The sequence below is a fragment of the Tachysurus fulvidraco genome, chromosome 10 (assembly GCF_022655615.1).
Source record: "Tachysurus fulvidraco isolate hzauxx_2018 chromosome 10, HZAU_PFXX_2.0, whole genome shotgun sequence".
NCBI lineage: Eukaryota > Metazoa > Chordata > Actinopteri > Siluriformes > Bagridae > Tachysurus > Tachysurus fulvidraco.
In genome coordinates, this window is record NC_062527.1 from 14,976,692 (window position 1) to 14,995,721 (window position 19,030).

The 19,030-nt window shown below is 37.9% G+C and overlaps 1 protein-coding gene across 2 annotated transcripts in view; it reads left to right on the forward strand.

Moving 5' to 3' along the window:
* The first annotated feature begins 6,598 nt into the window (after nucleotides 1–6,598).
* The window catches only part of spock1 (SPARC (osteonectin), cwcv and kazal like domains proteoglycan 1), a 190,673-nt gene continuing 178,241 nt past the window's right edge, over nucleotides 6,599–19,030 (forward strand). Inside the window, exons 1-2 of one of the 2 annotated variants that reach the window (XM_047820075.1) lie at nucleotides 6,599–6,806; nucleotides 7,431–7,616. In XM_047820075.1, coding sequence (XP_047676031.1) covers nucleotides 7,434–7,616 — 183 coding nt within the window. In that variant the 5' untranslated portion in view covers nucleotides 6,599–6,806; nucleotides 7,431–7,433. The remainder of the gene's footprint in view (nucleotides 6,807–7,430; nucleotides 7,617–19,030) is intronic. The other variant, XM_027165257.2, reaches the window with a different exon arrangement.

Consider the following 19,030-nt stretch of genomic DNA (forward strand, 5'->3'; position numbering starts at 1 on the left):
TTATCCATTGGCTCTAAGCTTCCCATCCGATCATACGTTAGAATCATGCTGGTATTTTTTGTGTTATTTCTGTGACACAAATTTCTGTTGCCTGGCCAGATATGATTGAAAGTATCATAAGCAAAAATTGAGTAACATAAACAAACGTTAGACTGGCATCATGTCCAGGGTGTACCCTGCCTAGTCCCCCAAGTCTCCTGGGATAGGCTCCAGGTACACAACAAATTAGGATAAGTGATATATTTACTGAATACTCATTTCCTCTCACTGTATCTAATAGCCTCACTAGGCTGCAAAGTATAGAATTGAACCATGTGAAGAGTTTCCTCAGACTGTTCTTAGCATTTTGTAACTCACAGTCTCACAGTAACTGTGCAGTACAACTCAAATACACATGTGGTAATCTCTCTCTCTCTCTGTCTCTCTGTCTGTCTCTCTCTCTCTCTCTCTCTCTCTCTCTCTCTCTCTCTCTCTCTCTTTCTGTTCTGACAGCAGTGAGCAGCTAAAAATCTGTTATGTCTGAACCCTGACTATGTGAACACATCACCTGCACATCAGTAAGTGACCTCAGGTTTCATATTTAAATATATTCAATATGTTCATCCTACCCTGATGATGCAGCTATAAATTGTATACTTTATTGGGAAAATTTATGCACGTGCACAATCATGCAATTATCAAATCAGCTAAACACGCTTCAGCAAGCAAGTGCATAAAATCATGCATATACAGGTCAAAAGGTTCAGTTAAGATTCACATGAAAAAGTTAGAATTGGGCAAATAATTAGATCTCAGTGGCTTTGGTCATTTGTTGAGCGGAGAGGTCAGAAGAGAATGGCGAGGCTGACTAACGCTAAGAAATGCATCTCAGAATGTGAAACACATTGAACCTTGAGGTGGATGGATTACAGAGGTAGAAGACAACAAGGTTCAACTTCTGTCAGACAAGAACATAGAGCTGAGATCACAGTGGAAAAAAGGTCATCTAGTCTGATGAATCTTAATTCCTTCTGTAGGACGTATAAGGGAGGGTCTAAATTTGGCATGATTAGTATGATTCCATTGACTCCACCTTCTTTTATTACCAGTTCAGGCTGCTACTTGTGGTTTAATGCTGTGAGGAATGTTTTCAAAGCTCAAATGTCATTTCAACCTGACATTGAGTTTAGTAGACTTCAGTGGCCTCCACAGTCACCAGAACTGAACCCTGAAGCACATTTGTGGTCTGAATGTGCGGCTGACATCATCAGAAGTTATGAGAATGGGATGCAGCCGTGTCAACAAGGACCAGGATTTTCAAAGGAATGTTTCCAACATCTCATGAAATCCAGGCATGGAATTGAGGTTGTTCTGAGAGCAATGGGGACATCCAACCCAGTTTTACTATATTATTCCTAATAAACTGTTGGTTAGTGTAATGCACAAAAATATTAAGTACATACTAACATAAATAATCCAACAGAATTCCTATTCAGTGTCAGTGGGTTAGACATTGTAAACCTTGTAACTTCCTATTCATTTACCCGATATGAACAAAATATTTATGGCAGTAGGTGATATGAATGATGGTTCATAATGAGATCTATCCATTTGAGAATTATAATCCAAATATCCTTAGCACATTGCAGGTTAAGGACTTTGCTGAAGGATCCAGTAATCTTTTTCACTGCAGGGATGCAGGGATTTGGAACGTACACCAATGATTTAAGTTTGATCGTAGTACTCTTAAATCTAAGCATATTTTAGTCATTTGTAGACATGAACAGAAGCACCGCATTAACATTACACGTGACGGGACATTTTTTAATTGTTAGCCACCTATTACTTACTTTTCTCATGCGTTTGAATGAGCTTTGTCAGTGAACACTGTCCTGCATTGCACCTCCTGCCAAACAAGGACGAGGAGGGGAGAGGAGAGGAGAATAGAAGAGAAGAGAAGAGAGGAGAGGAGAGGAGAGACGAGACGAGACGAGACGAGACGAGATGAGATGAGAGGAGAGGAGAGGAGAGACGAGAGGAGAGGAGAGGAGAGGAGAGATGAGACGGGATGAGAGAAGAGGAGACGAGACGAGAGGAGTGAGGAGAAGAGAGAAGGAGAGAAGAGATTAGGAGAGGGGAGAGGAGAGGAGACAAGAGGAGAGGAGACAAGAAGAGAGGAGAGGAGAAGTTCAGAGATGGGATGGGACGGGACGGGATGGGAGGGGAAAAGAGAGGCGAAAGAGGAGAGGAGAGGAGAGGACAAGGACTGCTTCCAGAACAGGAGAGGACAAGGACTGCTTTCAGAAGAGGAGAGAGTAGAGGAGAGGAGAGGAGAGGAGAGGAGAGGAGAGGAGAGGAGAGGAGAGGAGAGGAGAGGAGAGGAGAGGAGCGGAGAGGTGAAGTTATCACACCAGCATATTTACAGAGATACACTGAGAATACACAGGTGAGAAAGCTTGCCTTTATAAACAGCTGAAAACAAAGGTATTAAGTTGCCAGAGAGCCAACATCCTCAAAACATGAGGTAAGATGTTTTTGTATTCTGTGCTGGGGCGGGGTTTTGTGTGTGGCGCCAACAGACTGATCATTATCCATTGGCTCTAAGCTTCCCATCCGATCATACGTTAGAATCATGCTGGTATTTTCTGTGTTATTTCTGTGACACAAATTTCTGCTGCCTGGCCAGATATGAATGAAAGTATCATAAGCAAAAATTGAGTAACATAAACAAACGTCTCTCTCTCTCTCTCTCTCTCTCTCTCTCTCTCTCTCTCTCTCTCTCTCTCTCTCTCTCTCTCTCTCTCGCTCTCTCTCTCGCTCTCTCTCTGTTCTGGCAGCAGTGAGCCGCTAAAAATCGATCTGTTATGTCTGAACCCTGACTATGTGAACACATCACCTGCACATCAGTAAGTGACCTCAGGTTTCATAATTAAATATATTCAATATGTTCATCCTACCCTGATGATGCAGCTATAAATTGTATACTTTACAATCATGCAATTATCAAATCAGCTAAACATGCTTCAGCAAGCCAGTGCATAAAATCATGCATATACAGGTCAAAAGGTTCAGTTAACATTGACATGAAAAAGTTAGAATTGGGCAAATAATTAGATCTCAGTGGCTTTGGTCATTTGTTGAACGGAGAGGTCAAAAGAGAAGCCAAGGCTGGTTTGATCTGAATAGGTAACACAAATAGCCAATATTTACAAAGTTGGCAAGAAAAAATTAATCATAGAATGTGCAACACATTGAATCTTGAGCTGGATGGATTACAGAGGCAGAAGACAACAAGGTTCAACTTCTGTCAGACAAGAACAGAATAATAGTGATAATTATATAAATATATATAGGTAATTGTGAATTATACATAAGCTTTGAAAACCTATACCCTCAAGCCATGGGCACAAAATAAACAAAAAACTCTCAATGATAATGGAAGTCTTGTAGGTTCTCTGTAAGCCTGGATTTTTATATCTAATGAAACCATTAATTAGAATTTAAGTATATTTTACTACGTTGTAGTAGAATATACTTGCATTTGATAGTAATGCAAGAATATTACAGTAATATTAATGTAAGTTTCAGTGACGACCAGGCCTTTTTATCTCCATGGACACAGAATTTGTATCACTGTGATTAGGCATAAACGCAGCATTAACGTTATTTTGACCGTGCACTTCACTGGTTGGCTCCCACAGATTCCGACCAAATAATTTTCTAACTTTTTCTCTTTTATTGATGATTCCGTTCACCCAGGAGGCTATTCAACTATCTGGGCTTACAGTGTTCTTTCTATCTATCCTGATAAGTGACAGATATTATAGACAGTGCCTAAAATATGGTCACTATGTGTTACATGGGCTAGAAATAAAACTTTTTTTATATAAAATTCTTAACATAATTAATAATTCTAGAGGTTTTTTTGTTATAGAATAGTAACTCATAAGGGAAAGGGATTATTTGTATTGCCCTGTTATATTTTATTCTTCTCATGTCATATCTTCTGTCATATTTAAACATGTAATATCATATATAAATATGTAAAGCTCCATTAGTTAAATGGAACTGGAGCATTATTCCTGTCTAACAATCAGGGTTAAATACACCGCATTTAAATGTAGCTTGAGGAAGATATTTAATATATGCTTATTTCAGTATATCACAGAATTATGAGTACATATTAGGATATGGTTATAATTTGACTTCAGTCTTTGTTGTTTTGTAACAGATACAGCTGTGATGATTCACTAAATCTGCCCGTGCACCCATTTGTTCGGTGCCGATGGGACTTAAGGAAAATGGCAAAGCAAAAGTCCAGGGAAGATTTTATAGGTATAAAAGATGCTCCCAAGACTGATGTGGTTTAACAGGTGGAATTATTCTGCATTATCTGGTTGAGTCTGTATCTACTTAAGTAGCCAATAAAAGTCATTGTTTAGAACAGATTTTTTTTTTAAGGATCTTAATTTTTATTTCTGTATGTACTTGTTACTGTGCTTTAACCAAATGGTTGCCAACGATGACATCCATTGAGGACAGACACATCAGTTCAATGATGAGGATCAACACAGCGATCATGAAGCATTACACGGTTATATATTAGATCTCAATTTTAGATTCTGTCTGTGTTTGTTACTACGTTTTATCCAAAAGTGTGCCAACAATGACATCCATTGAGGACAGAAACAGCAGTCCAGTGATGAGTATTAGCACAGTGTCAAGAAGCATAATCTGAAGAAAATATTAAGCTGCTGATTATTATGCATATACACAACTGTGACTGCAGAAAAAGAAAATTGTTACATTAACTGAATGAGTAGGAAGAGAATTCATGACCCAGACCACTTTTGACCAATGAAATGGGTCATGAATTATGATGACACATGTTCATACATGAGGTCGTGCCAGAAATGAATTCAATATTGTTGAACAATTCTATGCAGTAAAGCTGTATCAGCTTTTAAATGATTATGCCTATGTTTTTGTATTGCCTGCAATCCATTGGTGTATAACTTGTATTGAGATTCATTGTATTTTAAATTAAATATAAATTATTATATAAATTAAATGCTACATATTCTACTTATTCTATTACTCCTTACTTCACTGAAATGGCTAATTTTCTACACTATATTGTTGCTTATGAGTGGCTTTATGTGATGATATCTGGACTTTCACTACTCTGATTTACCTTCATGTCTGCATTTTCTATACAAAGATAACTGAATTACTAGTTAAAGAACAGACTAAAACGTAAAAATAAATAAATAAATAAAAATCAAGAAGTATTTTTCTCCTACCATGAGATGGCAGCATTGCCACACTGTAGAATTCTGTTCCTTTTCATCAAGAATTAAATCTATACTGGTGCCTGCCTCAGGTGAGTAACTGCACCCAAAGCTTACCTGTACTTTGAACAGAGATTGTGCTCACTTTAAGGGGTAAATTTTTAAAGCGATTCTTGCAATTTTATGAGAGTAAAAAGTAATACACCAGTCTTGATATCTTCACTCGTTTAAATCTGTCTGCCAGACCACAATAAATCTGAATGAAATTAAATGAAATAACTAAATAAATAAATTAAATGTGAGAATGAAAATCAAAAGAGAATGAAAATCTTAGTGTTTTGGAGTTTAACAAGTCTAAATTCTTACTCTCAGGCCACCTCTAACCTACATTGCCATTGTTATGATTGAAATAAGAACATGACTCCAAGCTGAATATATCAGGGTCCTAAAGGTTCAGTGGAACACAGTTTATTCTCTCTCCTGCTCTAACTTCAATCAAATAATAAAGCAAATAAAAAACCCACTAGAGCTTTTTTTTTATTTTATTGTAAAACGTTTTTTTCACTGTCATACAATTTTAATAGACTATTGACAATCCTATTTACATAAACCTGTTACCAAGACATCCCAAACCTCTTAGGCTTCCATTGTAACTGAATCTGAAGTGATATTAAATCTTGCAAGGATTAGGGTTAGAGTCTTTTTCTTCTGACCTCGTTTGCCTGAAATTGAACAAAATCAGAGCAGATTGCTTTTCTTGTTTGAGTACAATTCATTATGAATACAGCTTTTTTAAATAACTGATAAAGGATGTTGTGCCTTGGAGCTATAACAGTCTCAAAAAAAGTTGAACTAAAGTCTGCGGCACAGTTTCACAGCAAACAGGTTGGTAGACTCATGACTCTACGGTGACTGGTTTAATCCTGTGCGCAGTCTGTATGAAGTTTCACAACCTTTCCTCATATCTGGGGTCGTCAGTTTCCTCCCACCTTCCCAAAAATGGATTTGGAACTCCAAAGTGCCCTTAGGAGTAATGGCGCATGTGTGATGCCTTGAGATCCAGGGTTTATTTCCACACAGTACCCACGGATAAGCTCTGTGTCCACCAAGACCCTGATCAGGACAAAACAGTTGCTAAACTGCTGTACAGGTTCAGACACATCTAAAAATGAGAAACCGCACCTTTATTAGATATGCTCTCCAATTCCCTCTGATTTCAGATATTACTTACATGTTTCTTAATACTTAAATGCATTGCTGCAGTCTGAGACAGAGAAAGAGCGTTGCAGAGGGAGGGACCAAGAGCGGAAGTGTTGGCAGGTGGGCGGAGACGGTTACCGTTCAGTCGCGCGCCTCGGTTTCATCCCCAGTCGGGCTCAGTGTAGCTGCGCACTTTGCTCATTACGCACGCATCCACTTCCACTTGCGCTCCTTTGGATATTCACACCAACGGGTTTCGTATTTTTTTCCTCCACACATATTTGCGTAAACTTGGTATACTAACCACACCGGATAGCCGAGCGCGGGCCATCCAAGGTAAGTAAACCCGAAAAGAAATCAGTCTGGTGGAAAAGTGCAGTGATAAGATGGAGCGTTATTATAACTACGCTCCTGATTGTTCTGTGAAGGACAGGATTATTGGCTCGAGAGCTGTTCGTTTCGTGGCAAGTGCTCCATCTGCTCTGGTCTGCTCGCACCATGTTCCCCCTAAACCACAGTAATCGTATTATTATCATCATATCATTATAGAATCATATCCAATTGGCATCTTTTTGATATTTTATAATCCTTATAGACGGATACTGACTAGTGGCGTTTATAAAAATTGTTGATTTTGCGCAGGGATGAATGTCAATGTTAATTAGCCAGTCGTGCCCCTTTTAATCCAGTTTTAATCCAGTGTTAATTCCAGTGCGGCAAGTGTTAATTCCACATTGTAGCGTGATTATTCAATGCTGCATGCGTTAATTGCACTTAATAAAATGATTTTCTAATTCAGCAGACTGTGGATTTGTGCGCATTAGGCAATTAAACGAGCTTTTTATTAGGATTAGACAAACGATCACGAGCGTCTTCAGGAGTACACGTCTTCTTCATTGGAATGTGTGTCCACTCTGCCCTTGTTACTGAAATGGCCTTGTCCTCTGTTCACACCTGCAGGCGATGCTGTGCGTGCTGCTTTTACCTATCGCCGCTTTCCTGCTGCGCGCGGAGGCGGCGGTCAGCATCAGCACCAACCATCACAACAACAACAACAACAACAACAACAACAACAACAACGGAAACACAGCGGACACGGACAAGTGGATCAGCGACAAGGACAAGTACTGGAGCAAATTCCGTGACGTGAGTGTCCCTGGTTAAACTTCTCCAAAGTGCTCTTTTAGTCGTTAAGTGACTCTAAGCGCGTGCCAGTACGCACGCACTCACACGTTCTCCCTGACACGCGGACACTCAGGTCGTTTAGTATGATCGGTCTAATAAAAAATAGAGCTCTAAATGCAAGAGAACTTGAGTCACTTGGTGGATTTCTAAACTTACTGACCCTAGTTTCCTAAGGAGGATCTACATGAGGTGTGAATCAGTGTGTGAATGTGTGTGTGTTTGTGTGTGCGCCCTGGTGCCATGCAGTGGTCTGGCATCCCATGTGGGGTGTTTTCTCTCACCTTGTCCTTGGGATAGGCTCCACTGCAGGATCCTAGAATAAAGTGATATACTGAAGATACTTTAATGAACATAACATCTCTGCAGCAATGTAAAATTCTCTATCTACCTGTAAGAGCTGGCTAATTGAACAATAAACATAAGTGTCTCAGGTTAGATTGGATATGGGTTTGCACCACTCCCACTTTTCTCTTTCTTTGATTCAACATCGATATCAGAGCTTGTTGCATTGTCCAATCTGACACTGATCTGACACTGATCTGACTTAACTCTCTGTAAACTTGCAATGCCAGGATTGGTGAAAAAATACAGATGCATTTCCAGTGTCCGTAAACACAAATAAGTTTAAACAAGCTAAAATCCTGTTCTTTACCGATCCAATATTTCTGTCCAGTGTTTTCTGATGAATATCGAGAACTGTACATTGTTTCTGCTCACAAATGCCATCCCAACAGTCAGAGTATTCTGATAACAAACATGTTTGCCTATTATAATATGTTAAAATACAACTATTTACTGCTCTTTTAATTAGACTGCACTTTTAATCATATGGAAAATATAGATACAGAAAGCTCTGACATTTATAAAAGACATAAAACTTACGGAAAAATTATGTGAGAACAGGAGTTGTTGTTATGCCAGTTACCTTGTAACTCTAAGTTAATTATTTTCATATAAAAGCATGTCTAGGGTTATATTCACTCTATAGCACAGAAATGTCAATTGTATTGAATACAATTAAAAAATATTAAAACATCAAATATTAAAACAATATTTCATTCATTCATTTATTTGATATAAAATGACATCATACTTTTTAGCAGTTTATAGTTATGTTTAATGTTGTGGAATGTGTGTCAGACAAGTCCTCTAGCTCTTAACATATATAATAATAGATATAAATAACAATTCTGTTACCAGGCTCTTTTTTTCTCTTTACTGATGTTATTTTGAATGAAATGAGAAAGTGTAAAATCCCCTGTCCTGGAAACTCTCTCTTGGAGCAACGTGTGGAATAAATATCTCTTTACAGAAAACCTCACCATAATAATGGTTCCTTATTAAATAACAAGTTTCTTTTTGGGTCTGTTTAATAGAAATATTAGAATATGTGAATTGTCTACCAGGGGGCACTGTAGCTTAGTGGTTAGCACGTTCGCCTCACACCTCCAGGGTTGGGGGTTCGATTTCCGCCTCCGCCTTGTGTGTGTGGAGTTTGCATGTTCTCCCCTTGCCTTGGGGGTTTCCTCCGGGTACTCCGGTTTCCTCCTCCGGTCCAAAGACATGCATGGTAGGTTGATTGGCATCTCTGGAAAATTGTCCATTGTGTGATTACGTGAATAAGAGTGTGTGTGCCCTGCGATGGGTTGGCACTCCGTCCAGGGTGTATCCTGCCTTGATGCCCGATGACGCCTGAGATAGGCACAGGCTCCCCGTGACCTGAGAATAGTTCGGATAAGCGGTAGAAAATGAGTGAGTGAGAGAGTGAATTGTCTACCATACAAATGCATTAGAAGGAGCTCTTTAAAGTAAGCCTGTGATTTGTACAGAGCTGTTGTTATAGTAAATTAATCAACACATTCTGACCAATCAAAATGGAGAATTTCACAGCATAGTTAGTGTGTTAACTTTATCTAGAAATAAATGTTGCTAGTTTTTTTTCTCGATTATACTACAGTTAGGCCATTTCTACTACATCCCACACCTTTCAGCATGGAAGTATCATCACTACATGCAAAGCCAGTGAAAGCTCTGCATCTTGTCTTTTATGAGCTACTGACTCATTGTTTTTTATCAGTATCAGGTTTTGATTGCATTGCAAATATTTTGCTCATGCATGTTGGAAAATGTGGTTATGTGGGTTGTTTCAGGGCAGAGCTCTGTTTACAGTGACGGCGGACATGGGTTATGTACAAACACAAAAATAAACAATCGTTGCACAAAAATCTTCTATCCTTCGAACCTTGTTAAACCGCTTATTATATTTGTGCAAATCTTTATACTATTATTACTTTGTGTGTGTAATGTTATTAATTACTGAGTTAGCTAGTTGGCTAGCTTTTTGCTACTAGCCTAGCTCATAGCATTGTTATTTGAGAATTATGCAAACTGTACCTGAGATTCTGAAAGGGTCTTTATGATCTTCAGAAGGTCATGTGTAAGGTTTCATTTTTAAAAGCTTTTAACTATGCACTAGTGTGCGAGCAAAGTTGAGAGCCATTTTGAATAAGCACTCAAAGCCACACTCGTGCAAGGAATCACTGCCAGCACCTTCTCCGGAATAAATATCAAAAGGACTGACATTTTAATTAGCTTCTTTATGAGTGAGAGTTAATAGAAAGTGGTAACTGTACTATATAAATTAAAAGTGTGTACAGTTTATTTATTTATTTATTTTTACCGAATTGGCAGATAGCCATGAAAAAAGTACACAGCGATGTTGTAGATTTGTTAACCTTAATTAGAAACTGTAATGCAGTTGAGATTTCGTGGGACTCTTAAGAATTAACTTATTGCACAAAGGTAGATTTGAACTGTATTAAAATAATGACTTATGACTTGAAGTGTCTTGAAATCTCCATTATGCTGTATGTTTGAGCATAAGCCACTTCTCAGAGAGAACTGCGAAAGCTCCCTTAACATAATTGTGTTGTGTAATGGCTGTCATTCTTTCACTTGCTCTTTCTGTCTTCTTCATTGTTCTCTCTTCATTCTGTGTGTTGGTTCCTCTGGGCCTCCTGCGCTTGTAGCTGGCACAATACCCAGAAATTTCCAGATCACAAGAAACATAGAGAGAAATGAGAGGAAGAGGAAAGTGAGAGCAGAGGAGTAGTGAGGAAAGGTCTATGACATTTGGCTTAGTGTTTTGATGTTTTATTGCTCCTTCAGTGGAAGGGCCTGTTAGTGGAACACCATGAAGGGTCCTTAAACTCTAGAGGAGTGTAGTGTCAGCATCTTTCACACCCTCTGTCTTTCTGACTGTACGTCTCTTGCAAACGTTCTTTGATTTAGCTCTCTGAATCTTTTTGTCTCTGTACACAGAGTCTCACTGCTCCATCTTTCAGCTCAGGGCTCCACCCTCTGAATCTGTCTCTCTCCTTCGCTTTCTCTGACAATCCCCAGCACTGTGCTCTCTCAGCTGTGAAATGACATGTATGCATGCACACACACACACACACATACCCACACACACACAGACACACACACATACACACACCCTGACCTGCTTAATTCAGCTGCAATCCTTCTGTTCCAGTGCTGATGAGCTGCTGACTCTAGACACAAGAGAGACAGAGAGATATATGGATCTATTTAGGTGTCAGGTGGGGACTTAAGGCTGGAACCTCTGCACCAAAAAATGCAAGTGGTTAAGTGGAAAAGCTACAGTTATAGTTGTTGTCTCATTGTGCAGAGTGTTATCATGAATTCTCCATTACCATCATTGTTGTTCCTACAACTGATAAATTTGATGGAACCTTGAAATTCAAGTTCCCCTGGCACTTTTAGATTAGAATTTTTTCAAATATGTTCGAAAAGTGGGCTTGTATTTGCTGGGATATTGTGTAGTTTATATATAATTTGTATGTGTGTATGTGTCGTGGATCTGATAACATCAATTCTAATTTATCTGACAATCGAATACTGATGGTAGGGAGTACAATATAGAGCAAGGCAAGTGTGTGTGTGTGTGTGTGTGTGTGTGTGTGTGTGTGTGTGTGTTTGTGTTTGGGGTGGGGTGAGGGGCATGCATACGCTGCTTGTTTTGTGCTGACACAAAATTTTAGAGCTGTGGCTCAGCTGGGACCATAAGACCTGGGTGTGAAATGTGTGTATGTGCGTGTGTGTGTGCGTGTGTGTGTGTGTGCGTGTGTGTGTGTGTGTGTGTGTGTGTGTGTGTGTGTGTTTGTGCATAGACAGTAATATGAGCTACCATGACCTCTTTTTATATCTGAAGTTTTATAGTGAGTATGCATGATTTTGTATGTGTGTGTATGTGTGTGTGTGTGTGTGTGTGTGTGTGTGTGTGTGTGTGTGTGTGTGTGTGCGTGTGCATGTGCGTGTGCGTGTGTGTGTTTGTGTGTGCGTGTATACTGTATGTACTTGTATAATTTAGTCTGGGCTTATTGACTGCACTGCAGAGTCTGCCCAGTCCATCACCTTTAAAAGTGAACAAACGTGTACTTGGACTAGTAAATGTGTAAAAGCCTAGTGTATGTGTGTATTTTCTTTTTAGAGCTCAGACACGCTACGACATATGACACTTTTTAAAGTTGCTGTGTTGTATTATTTTTTTTCCTAATTCTGAATGTTATTTGTTTTAAACTCTAAATCCTGTCTGTATATCTGGTTTGCAGATTGTTATTCTCTGTCTTACCAGTCCTCATTCCATTTTTGCTGACCACCCACTGTCTATGAATATTCATAAGCAGACTACCAACATTCATTAATATTTATTAGTCGAGCAAGTTCAAAAATATGGTTGCTGCTCCTCATTTGAACTTGCTTAAGTATGCTCTGACTCAAAAAAAGCATTAATCAAATGAGGTTGAAAGAAGTTGAAGTGCACTATATAATGCTCTTACATTATTATTATTATTATTATTATTATTATTATTATTATTATTATTATTATTATTATTATTATTATTTATTCTGGTTAATTAGCTAGCTATTTTGCACAATAACAAACTTTAACACACTTTGGGTTTCGACTGACCTTGGTTTTGAGAGATGCTATGTTGTATATCCCAAATATAATTTTTTTTGGAGAGCAAAAGAATGGCTATGCATAATTTTTTTTTATTTAAAAACAAATAATTTCTTCAGTAACGTAAACTTTGTAGAATTGCTGACTCATAGCTCCAGGGTTTCTGGTTCGTAATTGCGCTCATGTTATTCTCTGTCTGGAATTTTCACATTCTCCTTATGTTTATGTGAGGTTCCTGTGGTTTCTCTGGTTTCACTGTTTCTCTGTGGCTTCCTGGTATCTGTGATAGGTTTCACATTCAATAATGTTATAGGCCTTCCCCATTCCATTTGTAAAATGGTTCAGGATGTGTTCTCTTTCCTTCTTAATAGCAGAATTGGAAGCTGGCAAACTACTAAATTGATGTAGATGAAATTGAGAATGCATTAAAAAAAAACACCAAACCTAGTTTTTGATGTTTTGTGTTTGTTTTGTGGTCATTTTGTCTTTTGCTATTTCATTGCTAAGTGCTTCTTCACAGTTTGTTCCCATCTTGCCCAGATCATGGGACTGTTTCCTTATCAAGTTTATTGAAGGATTATTCCAGGTCTAGGACATTGTTTCAGGTTCTTTTGCCATTGCTCCTACCATACCACTGTATGGTGTTTCTAAGATCACTGAATCCACAGCTCTCCACGTCTGCCAGTCAGTCTGTTACTACCCTTTTGGGCTAGACTTTATGGTTGACACACATCTGTCTGTTTGCAAAGTAGAAATTCACTTCAAGGTGCTTTCAAAGAGAAAATATGAGATGATTCTTATTCATAACTGTATCTTTTTTCCCCAAGGCCCTTCATGTTACCAGTTTCATTAACACTCTAAAGTAACATTCAGAGTAATGTCTGGTAGTGCTTGTACTAGTTAGGGAGCGTCATGCCATGTGCCAAGTCAGTTAGCCAAGTCAAGTTGCTTTCAGCCCATTTTTTTGTTTTTTTAACCACTGGGCTGTGGACTGCTTGAAAGAATGACTATTCATGATTATCCCCATGGGTTGTGAGAAGTTTGCATGGATCATAAAAAATGGATTAGTCCTTCAGCAGTGTCACCATCTTCATGAATAAATGATATTCAACTCTGTTGTCATGGTTAATGCCGCCTGAAAAACCCCCTGTGACACCAATGTCCCAACATCAGTCTAGTTAATCCTGAATAGTAGATCACTGGAACCATGGAGGTTTGTCCAAAATCTAACATTTTTTAGCCTTATTCTATTCTGTCCCGCTTTTCCCTGGGAGATTATTGATGGCTCCCTGACTGGGACAATCTTCTCCAAATAGGCTGAGTCTGGACCCAATGTCCTATCTGTCCTTATCTACTCCAGCATGGAGGAGAGCTAAAAATACCTGCATGATCTGCTCTCCTGCTTACAATGTGTATGCGTGTCTGATGATTCTTTCTTTTCCATTTTATGTCAGTTAGCTTTGCGAGCAGAATATGGTGCTTTTACTTCCTTTTTTCTCAGAAGCACACATCCTATAATGACCTCAGCTCAAGAGAAGGGACAAAAAAAGGACAATAAAATATAACAAACGTTTTGTTTTTGACTGATTCCTGTTTCCCTGCACCTAAACAACCTGTGCTTTTCTGACATCCATAGAAATTGTGTAGAAATGTATGGGGACATATTCAGGTTCTAAGAGCTACTATCTTACTAAATACAGCAGGCAGACATGGAGGAATGTTTTCCCTTTGTTTGACACCCTCCATGTTTCTGGGTCTCTATCGCTGTCTTCCTGGCTTCCTTTCTTTATATTTATGCAGATGCGTCTTTGTGCAGTGAAGGAAAATTTGTCATTCAGGTTTATTATTTGTTTGCCTTGACAACTAAAAAATGTTCCTCTTTTCAGGTGGGGGTTGCTGCTCCTCTCTCTGCCTTTTTGTTGTCAAGGCTGTCTCCATTCCAGTGTCACTGGATTTTGACTTTTGTTAAGATTTAAACTCTTTAAGGGCTTCTTCATCTCTCTTGAATGTTCTATGTAGAACCAGATACCCTACAAACATTTTGGAAGCTTAAAGTGTATAGTTAGCATTTGAGAATTAACTTATATAGGCAAGGTTGCCAGTTCTTGCTGCAGGTTGCCTTGACAATTATTTAGTCTCGCATGTTGCTTTTTGGTTTTGATTATGTGGTCTATTTATTATGATTTGTTTAACAGTAATTTCTTCAACATTGAGCTGTTTTTTTTTACTTGAACATTGCTGTTACCTTGTCCCAAGTTTTTATATTTTTTATGTTTTTTTAGTATGGATTATTTTTTTGTGAAGGTTCCAACCTCTTTTATCAGAAGTTCATCTTATGAACATGTCAAGCTCCCACACTTGCACTTGCACATTACACACATTTACTTGTGATAATCTATTAGTTCAAAAGACTATAAACTAGTTTTTTAAAGTGTTTTTAATTTACTGTATTACTGTATAATTGTATTTAAAGTCTGTATCAACATCAATCACATTAGTTCCAGTTTTTCAAAGCCTGTGTGAATTTAATTCCCTAATTAGGTGCTTAATTAGCTATAGCCACTGTGGTGGGTTTACAGTCAAATTCAAAAGAAACAAAAATATATTTATGCATCCCAAATTGCCTATTATGCATCTTAAATAGTATCAGAAATTAGATTTAGTGTGTCCCAAATGTAGTTTATTGAAATGAGTCCAGAAGAAATCTGGGTGGTTTAATATTACTGCTAGATTTCCACAAAAGTGTGGATCCTTGGACAATTTATCAGCTTATATAGTCCACAAAAATTTTAGAGCATTAGAGCAAACATTTTAGAGAAGTGTAAATGAGATGTGTAATTGCATACTCTTTTGCTACACACTCAAATTACAAAAAAAGTACATGCTTTTAGTCTTTTAGTGCATGGTATACATACACGAATTGAGAATGAATGCTTTTTCAGTAAAGAGGTCCCTGTATTTCATTTTCCTATCTTTTTTATGACTATTAGAGTAACCACCAGAATTATCCATTTTTGTCCATTTTCATAGACATTTAAGTGAAGTTATTTTCTATTCGCTGCCTATACAGAGTGAAACTGAATACATTTTTAGCATTACACTATTTTTGTGTAGTAGTTTATACTGTATGTGAAAGTAGTGATACTTAAAAATTTTTAACCGTAAATTAGATTAGAGAGTCACCGCAGGTTTGAGATAAGAATGATCTACACATATCATTATGAAATGGTAGACAGGTTAGTTATCACAATTTTATAATAGCTTACATTTGTATGGGCTCATTGAAAAGCCAAAATGGTGTTTCTTCATGTCTCTATAATCTCATGTCATTAAAAACGCTAAACTTACTTTTCTTCAACAGCAAAAACTATGACCCAAAATGGTTGTTAATCCAATTTACTGAATGACATAGAGAAAGAGAAACAGTATTTTGATTCCTCTCTATGTCTGCACATATGGTGGTATTGACAATAAGTAACCTTAGACATTGAAACCATTTTATTTACATTATTTGGCAGACACCCTTATCCAGAGCAAATTACATTATCACATTTTTATACAACTGAGCATTAAGGGCCTTGCTCAGGGGCCCAACAGTGGCAGCCTGGTGGACCTCGGATCGAACTCACAACCTTCCGAATGGCAGCCTTAACACCTTAACCACTAGGCTACTACACGTTGCTTTTAAATCACAATCACTGACCATATTTTGGCACTTTCAATTAGTGCAAAACTCACCATGCAACATGAATGACTTATAAAAACACAAACAGTGAGACACAGTTTTAATCAGGTATGAAAAAGAGTTTTTGTAACATTTAGTAGTATTAATAGCTAAAGATATATGCAGTATATGTATTACATTTAATTTTATGATATATACAGTATAATAGATATTTATTGTCAAAGATTTTTGAATCTGTGCTGCGAGTGACAATACAAATGTATGCATGTTATTTTTGTCAGTTAACCCACAGCTGCAGTTGCACCATGCTGTGCTGGAGCGTCGGGCTCTATTTGTTCGACTGTGCATCCCAACCCCCAGCTTCACTAATTGGATTCTGCTGCTTTATTATGGAGAAAAGCTTGTTAGTGTAAACCAGGTTGTGTTGTGTTACACATACCTGCACACGCTGCACCACACTGTGTGATTGATGCAGTACAACAAACAGCAAGATCTGGAATCATACAATATATAGTCTTATCTCTTAAAGATGGAGTTTGGTTGAATACATTTATTTCCTCCAAACTGATTAGTTTCTACCCTCCCAGTCAAAGTTATGAAAGCTGCTCAAACCTACCACTTTACCTTCCAATGCAACTCAGAAGGAAATCTAAATCTCAACAGAATCAATGTAGATGTGATTCACCTTGCAGGCTTTAGAGGGCAAACCGCTCTGTTAACATATCGACTAATTATTGGATTTCTAAGTCAATACATTCCTGTAGCACTCATGCATGCGGTTTGTTATTGGCAAATTGTCCTGTGTAATGTACAAAATCTTTTTGCACTCTATACACAACCATGTTTAGCAGAAACAGAAATATTTAACTTTAAAACATGTAAAAAAAAAATATCTATGCATGTAGTATAAACTTCAACTGAGCTGCATGACAGCTTTTATATAAAAATACAGCATGTGGCCTTTAAAGAAAAATAATGGAAATAAGAAATGAGCATAAAACATTCATGAGGTTGTGTAAGTTTACACATTATGTTGATTACAAGCTTCATTATAAGATCAGTGATCTGTAATAGATTAGAAACATGATTTTGTGTATTCTCTCTCTCTCTCTCTCTCTCTCTCTCTCTCTCTCTCTCTCTCTCTCTCTCTCTCTCTATCTCTTTCTCTCTCTCTCTCTCTCTCTCTCTCTCTCTTTCTCTCTTTCATGTACATCATTCATAGATATGGTCTTCGACATTTTTGTATCTGGCAATCAGTTCTTCTGTTCGACATGCATTTACCGATTGTCATATCTTGGACCATTGTGCAATAATTTTTTCATTAACCATCATATCCTCTCTCTCTCTCTCTCTCTCTCTCTCTCTCTCTCTCTCTCTCTCTCTCTCTCTCTCAATCAGAGCAAAAAAAATAGATTATAAGAAACATTTTCAATACCACGTTAACAAACAATTATGCATTTAACAATTAAAAATTTGTATCCAAGTGTAACCAAATTAGATAAATTAGATAAAGTCCTTAAGATTATTTGAAATATATTGAAATACATAGAATACATTGCTACAATTAAATGCTTGCATACATAAAAGAAAACTCCAAGAATGAACATCAAGAATTGATATAGAAAGTTATACACCATATACTATATATTTATGACCATCACACCCATATATGAGTCTTCCACAAAATGTTGGCTTAAAGTTTAAAGCACAAAGTTATCTAGAATGCTGTAGAATTACTGAACCCAAACTTGTTCCAGCATGACAATGCCCCTGTGCAAAAAGCGATGCCCATAAAGACATTGATTACTAACACTGGTCTGAGAAAAGATAGCATGCTGCATGGAGTCCTGACCTCAGATCCACTGAACATCTTGGTCATAAATTCTCACACACCCAGCATTAATACCTGTCCTCAGTGAATGAGCCCAAACTCCACAGCCACACTTGAAAAAGAGTTATAATAGATAGCTCAGGAGTGAATTGTTTGGAAAAGCATACGCTGAAGTTGTGACACTGTAAGTGACTTAATGCATGCAGAGATGATTCAGTATTCAGAGTGAGGCAGCGTGAACAGGAAAATGGCTGAGGTCTCTAATAATAAATATAACTATGTATGCTTACTTAAGCAGGGTTTAGTGAGAATAACCTGAATAGAGGGAATATTCTGATAATGATGTGTCCCTTCATCCTACGGTCGAACGGATTAAAAATCTGATATTATTGTAATATCGGCAAGTGATCTTCTTAAAGACATATGCGGGGTCATTTTTACTTTTTTCTCTCTTACAAACAAAGTTGTGATTATTTGATTTCAGCAGCAATATAAGCATGCGCACACACACACACACACACACACACACACACACACACACACACACACACACACACACACACACACACACACACACACACACACACACACCATCCCCAAGCCCCAAGGCTGCAATTTGTTTGGATGAACAGTCCGGTCTGTAATGAAGGCCTGTTATGGATGAGACTGACCCTGTCTGCCTTCTACATGAATATCAGTGTACAGTGTGTGTGCATATGTGTGTGTACATGTGTGTAAGAACACAGTGTGTAGATAAATCATCATGCCTCTCATTAAAGAGCTCATTTCTCAATCCCAACACAATTATCCACATATGCTGCTACATCTGGCAGACACTATACTGATATTCATGTAGCAGTCAGGCAGGGTCA